Source organism: Scyliorhinus torazame, unplaced genomic scaffold, assembly GCF_047496885.1.
Source record: "Scyliorhinus torazame isolate Kashiwa2021f unplaced genomic scaffold, sScyTor2.1 scaffold_581, whole genome shotgun sequence".
NCBI classification, from domain to species: Eukaryota; Metazoa; Chordata; class Chondrichthyes; order Carcharhiniformes; family Scyliorhinidae; genus Scyliorhinus; species Scyliorhinus torazame.
In genome coordinates, this window is record NW_027308308.1 from 45,001 (window position 1) to 51,395 (window position 6,395).

The window sequence follows — 6,395 nt, forward strand, 5'->3', positions numbered from 1 at the left end:
TAGCGCCGTACCATAAACCAAATTACACAAATGACACCAATATAAGACGTCTGAAAACCGGTTTGCCCTCGCACCCAATTGCACAGTCTTTTCTTTTGAGGTTCTTTTGTTGGTCGGGGGGAGTTTCGCGAGCCGCTGCGGCTTTAAGACTTTTAATGAGGTAAAGTTGAGTTCTTACCTCAGTCCCGCCGATCTTCGGATCAAAGTCAAAGTTTGGTCTTCCGGTGAGCAATTCTGCCTTCGTTCATGATCTGTTATCTTGTACACTCGTCTGTGGCTCGGTCTTCCGTCCACCTTCTCCCTCCCTTTGTCCGACTACGCCAATCGATAGTAATTGGCTGGCTGGCTCGCCAATTGATGGATGTGTGTCTCTATTCGGAACCTTGAATATGCGTTATCTCTTCTTAGTTCCCAAACATTTGTTGGTGTAACAGACATCTACAGACGTTGAAAGATGCCCTCGTACGAACGGGATATGGCACTCGACTCATCGATCGACAGTTCCAACGCGCCACAGCGAAAAACCGGACCGACCTCCTCAGAAGACAAACATGGGACACAACCGACAGAATACCCTTTGTCGTCCAGTACTTCCCCAGAGCGGAGAAACTACGTCATCTTCTTCACAGCCTTCAACACGTCATTGATGACGATGAACATCTTGCCAAGGTCATCCCCACACCCCCACTACTTGCCTTCAAACAACCGCGCAACCTCAAACAAACCATTGTTTGCAGCAAACTACCCAGTCTTCAGAACAGTGACCACAACACCACACAACCCTGTCATGGCAATCTCTGCAAGACGTGCCAGATCATCGACATGGATACCACTATTACGCGTGAAAACACCACCCACCAGGTACGCGGTACACACTCGTGCCACTCGGCCAACGTTGTCTACCTCATACGCTGCAGGAAAGGATGTCCCGAAGCGTGGTACATTGGCGAGACCATGCAGACGCTGCGACAACGAATGAACGGACATCGCGCGACAATCACCAGGCAGGAATGTTCCCTTCCAGTCGGGGAACACTTCAGCAGTCAAGGGCATTCAGCCTCTGATCTCCGGGTAAGCGTTCTCCAAGGCGGCCTTCAGGACCCGCGACAACGCAGAATCGCCGAGCAGAAACTTATAGCCAAGTTCCGCACACATGAGTGCGGCCTCAACCGGGACCTGGGATTCATGTCACATTACATTCATCCCCCACAATCTGGCCTGCGAAATCCTACCAACTGTCCTGGCTTGAGACAATTCACACCTCTTTAACCTGGGGTTACCCCATCTCTGGATCTGTAAAGATTTAATCACCTGCTAATGCTCGCATTCCAAGCATTGTTTGGCATCTTTGAATTTGTCTATATATGTGTCTCTGGAACAGACCTCTTCATTCACCTGAGGAAGGAGCAGCGCTCCGAAAGCTAGTGACATCGAAACAAACCTGTTGGACTTTAACCTGGTGTTGTAAGACTTCGTACTGTGCTCACCCCAGTCCAACGCCGGCATCTCCACATCATAGTTCCCAAATAACAGAGATTCCAGGCTGAACTTTTTGGCAAAGTTATTTGAAACTTTATTCGTCAGCTTTTTAGTGTCCACTGGTAGTTCAATTTCAGTACAAAATTTTAGAAAGGTCCAATTTGCCCTGCAGCATGCTCGTCACATCGATTGTCCTCAGCAAATACAGTAATTGGATTCAAAATACAATTATATTTCTTGGTAATTTCTTCGAATCGAGATGTACAGTGCCAGAAACGACCGAGTGATTAAAAACAAAAGATAAATGGCGAGTTGGCAAAGCAAGCAGAGTAGGTTTCAGAAAATAGGTTGGAGTGATTCCGGAAAAGCGTTTTCTCATCCCCGACGACTGATCTTTAAAGGAGATTGCTATCTTAAAGTTTTGCCCTCTTTACAGCTGTGATTGGCTTTAACTAATTTACAATTCACTCAATTCGGCCGGGCTGTCTGTCCGTCAATTTAAGAGATAAAGGACTTGGCTTGACTCTAACATTAATTAGATTAACACAGTTTTCGAAAAGGCATTATGACCCTGACTGGCTGTCACCATGGAAACGGAACTGTCCAGGCCTGGGAAGGCATCTGCCTACAATGGAGTCATTTGTCACTGACCTTCGATTCTGGGCAGTCTCGAACAGCTTGAAAAATATGCTTATCTGATTAATTCCCAGCTAGTCCGCTTCTAGTACTCTCATGATTAATATGATTCAGTCAATTATTCCCAATGATTTCTTATTGAAACTCCCTGTCTACCTCATCTACAGCTAACCACAAAATCTGATTTCTTTTCTTTTAAAAATAATTTTTATTAAATATCAATAACAAAATGAGAAAGAGAAAAGAACCCAACAGGGTTAAGTACAAAACACAATCTAAAAAAGCAACCCCCCAGACCCCTCCCCCCCCCCCGTACATAAATAATAAATTAACATTAACCCCCCGACTTAACACAACAAAACAAGAACAAAGAACAAAGAAATGTACAGCGCAGGAACAGGCCCTTCGGCCCTCCAAGCCCGTGCCGACCACGCTGCCCGACTAAACTACAATCTTCTACACTTCCTGGGTCCGTATCCCTCTATTCCCATCCTATTCATATATTTGTCAAGATACGGGCAGCACGGTAGCATTGTGGATAGCACAATTGCTTCACAGCTCCAGGGTCCCAGGTTCGATTCTGGCTTGGGTCACTGTCTGTGTGGAGTCTGCATATCCTCCCCGTGTCTGCGTGGGTTTCCTCCGGGTGCTCCGGTTTCCTCCCACAGTCCAAAGATGTGCAGGTTAGGTGGATTGGCCATGATAAAATTGCCCTTAGTGTCCAAAATTGCCCTTAGTGTTGCGTGGAGTTACTGGGTTATGGGGATAGGGTGGAGGTGTTGACCTTGGGTAGGGTGCTCTTTCCAAGAGCCGGTGCAGACTCGATGGGCCGAATGGCCTCCTTCTGCACTGTAAATTCTATGATAATCTATGATGCCCCTTAAATGTCACTATCGTCCCTGCTTCCACCACCTCCTCCGGTAGCGAGTTCCAGGCACCCACTACCCTCTGCGTAAAAAACTTGCCTCGTACATCTACTCTAAACTTTGCCCCTCTCACCTTAAACCTATGCCCCCTAGTAATTCACCCCTCTACCCCGGGGAAAAGCCTCTGACTATCCACTCTGTCTATGCCCCTCATAACTTCGTAGACCTCTATCAGGTCGCCCCTCAACCTCCTTCGTTCCAGTGAGAACAAACCGAGTTTATTCAACCGCTCCTCATAGCTTATGCCCTCCATACCAGGCAACATTCTGGTAAATCTCTTCTGCACCCTCTCTAAAGCCTCCACATCCTTCTGGTAGTGTGGCGACCAGAATTGAACACTATACTCCAAGTGTGGCCTAACTATGGTTCTATACAGCTGCAACATGACTTGCCAATTCTTATACTCAATGCCCCGGCCAATGAAGGCAAGCATGCCGTATGCCTTCTTGACTACCTTCTCCACCTGTGTCGCCCCTTTCAGTGACCTGTGGACCTGTACACCTAGATCTCTCTGACTTTCAATACTCTTGACGGTATACAACAGGTGTATACACCCCCTCACACCCTCCAGTGTAAATAACATAAACAAAAATAAAGTAAACCCCCCCCCCGCCCCGAGCTGCTGCTGCCATTGACCAATGTCTATCGTTCTGCCAGAAAGTCTAAGAACGGTTGCCACCGCCTAAAGAACCCTTGTACCGACCCTCTCAAGGCGAATTTCACCCTCTCCAATTTAATGAACCCTGCCATATCGCTGATCCAGGATTCCACGCTTGGGGGCCTCGCATCTTTCCACTGAAGGAGAATCCTTCGCCGGGCTGCCAGGGACGCAAAGGCCAGAATTCCGGCCTCTTTCGCCTCCTGCATTCCTGACTCCTCTACCACCCCAAATATTGCGAGCCCCCAGCCCGGTTTGACCCTGGATCCTACCACCCTCGCCACCGTCCCCGCTACGCCCTTCCAAAATTCCTCCAGCGCTGGGCATGCCCACAACACACAAAATCTGATTTCTATCACTCCTCCAGCCCCTACAACCCTCACCATCTCTGTAACCTCCTCCAGCCCCTACAACCCTCCCTATCTCTGTAACCTCCTCCAGCCCCGACAACCCTCCCTATCTCTGTAACCTCCTCCAGCCCCTACAACCCTCCCTATCTCTGTAACCTCCTCCAGCCCCGACAACCCTCCCTATCTCTGTAACCTCCTCCAGCCCCTACAACCCTCCCTATCTCTGTAACCTCCTCCAGCCCCTACAACCCTACCTATCTCTGTAACCTCCTCCAGCCCCTACAACCCTCCCTATCTCTGTAACCTCCTCCAGCCCCTACAACCCTACCTATCTCTGTAACCTCCTCCAGCCCCTACAACCCACCCTATCGCTGTAACCTCCTCCAGCTCCTACAACCCACCCTATCTCTGTAACCTCCTCCAATCCCTACAACCCTCCCTATCTCTGTAACCTCCTCCAGCCCCTACACCCCTCCCTAGCTCTGTAACCTCCTCCAGCCCCTACAACCCTCCCTATCTCTGTAACCTCCTCCAGCCCCTACACCCTCCCTATCTCTGTAACCTCCTCCAGCCCCCTACAACCCTCCCTATCTCTGTAACCTCCTCCAGCCCCAACAACCCTCCCCATCTCTGTAACCTCCTCCAGCCCCGACAACCCTCCCTATCTCTGTAACCTCCTCCAGCCCCAACGCTCCCCATCTCTGTAACCTCCTTCAGCCCCTACAACGCTCCCCATCTCTGTAGCCTCCTCCAGCCCCTACAACTCTCCCTATCTCTGTAACCTCCTCCAGCTCCTACAACCCTCCCTATCTCTGTAGCCTCCTCCAGCCCCTACAACCCTCCCTATCTCTCTAACCTCCTCCAGCCCCCTACACCCCTCCCTATCTCTGTAACTTCCTCCAGCCCCTACAACCCTCCCTATCTCTGTAACCTCCTCCAGCCCCTACACCCTCCCTATCTCTGTAACCTCCTCCAGCCCCCTACAACCCTCCCTATCTCTGTAACCTCCTCCAGCCCCAACAACCCTCCCTATCTCTGTAACCTCCTCCAGTCCCTACAACCCTCCCCATCTCTGTCACCTTCAGGCCCTACAACCCTCCCCATCTCGGTCTCTCTCACTTTGTCCCTCTCTCTAATACATTCCCTCTCTCTCTCTCTCCACAGAGTAACCCGGAGTTGTATCAGTGGATGAAGGAATTGACCAATCCACATCGCGACACACGTCGCAAAACCCTGAACACGCTCAACGTCAACTTTGTGGACAAGAATGATGTTTCGTAATGGAGCACCTTTGACCCCTGGTCCGCAGCCAGGGTTAGCACACGGCTTTGCTGACCCTTGAACTCGGCCCAATCCACCAGTCGGAACCCTCACTACCTGACAGGATCTAATAAAGGAAAGTTCTTGTTCCCAAACACAGTTTCTAGAACATTGCGTCATAAATGTGAATGTAAAGAGCGTCAACGTCGAAGCACCAATCTTCCTCGGAAACTTCGCATTCGTTTCCCCAAATCCGGGGAGCCCGAACCAGGCTCCGTCAGGGGCCCTGTTTAAAGAGGGAGTCTCTCCGTCAGGGACAGTGTTTAAAGAGGGAGTCTCTCCGTCAGGGACCCTGTTTAAAGAGGGAGTCTCTCCGTCAGGGTCAGTGTTTAAAGAGGGAGTCTCTCCGTCAGGGACCCTGTTTAAAGAGGGAGTCTCTCCGTCAGGGATCCTGTTTAAAGAGGGAGTCTCTCCGTCAGGGACCCTGTTTAAAGAGGGAGTCTCTCCGTCAGGGTCAGTGTTTAAAGAGGGAGTCTCTCCGTCAGGGACAGTGTTTAAAGAGGGGGTCTCTCTGTCAGGGGCCCTGTTTAAAGAGGGAGTCTCTCCGTCAGGGTCAGTGTTTAAAGAGGGAGTCTCTCCGTCAGGGACAGTGTTTAAAGAGGGAGTCTCTCCGTCAGGGACCCTGTTTAAAGAGGGAGTCTCTCCGTCAGGGACCCTGTTTAAAGAGGGAGTCTCTCCGTCAGGGACAGTGTTTAAAGAGGGAGTCTCTCCGTCAGGGACAGTGTTTAAAGAGGGAGTCTCTCCGTCAGGGACCCTGTTTAAAGAGGGAGTCTCTCCGTCAGGGACCCTGTTTAAAGAGGGAGTCTCTCCGTCAGGGACAGTGTTTAAAAAGGGAGTCTCTCCGTCAGGGACCCTGTTTAAAGAGGGAGTCTCTCCGTCAGGGACCCTGTTTAAAGAGGGAGTCTCTCCGTCAGGGACCCTGTTTAAAGAGGGAGTCTCTCCGTCAGGGACCCTGTTTAAAGAGGGAGTCTCTCCGTCAGGGACCCTGTTTAAAGAGGGAGTCTCTCCGTCAGGGACCCTGTTTAA

The 6,395-nt window shown here is 50.4% G+C and overlaps 1 protein-coding gene across 1 annotated transcript in view; it reads left to right on the forward strand.

Annotated features, from left to right (window-relative positions):
* The window catches only part of LOC140406526 (beta-adrenergic receptor kinase 1-like), a 42,663-nt gene extending 37,223 nt beyond the window's left edge, over positions 1-5,440 (forward strand). Inside the window, exon 6 of the mRNA XM_072494529.1 lies at positions 5,214-5,440. Within this exon, the coding sequence (XP_072350630.1) occupies positions 5,214-5,330 (117 nt within the window). The 3' untranslated portion in view covers positions 5,331-5,440. The remainder of the gene's footprint in view (positions 1-5,213) is intronic.
* The last annotated feature ends 955 nt before the right edge of the window (positions 5,441-6,395 follow it).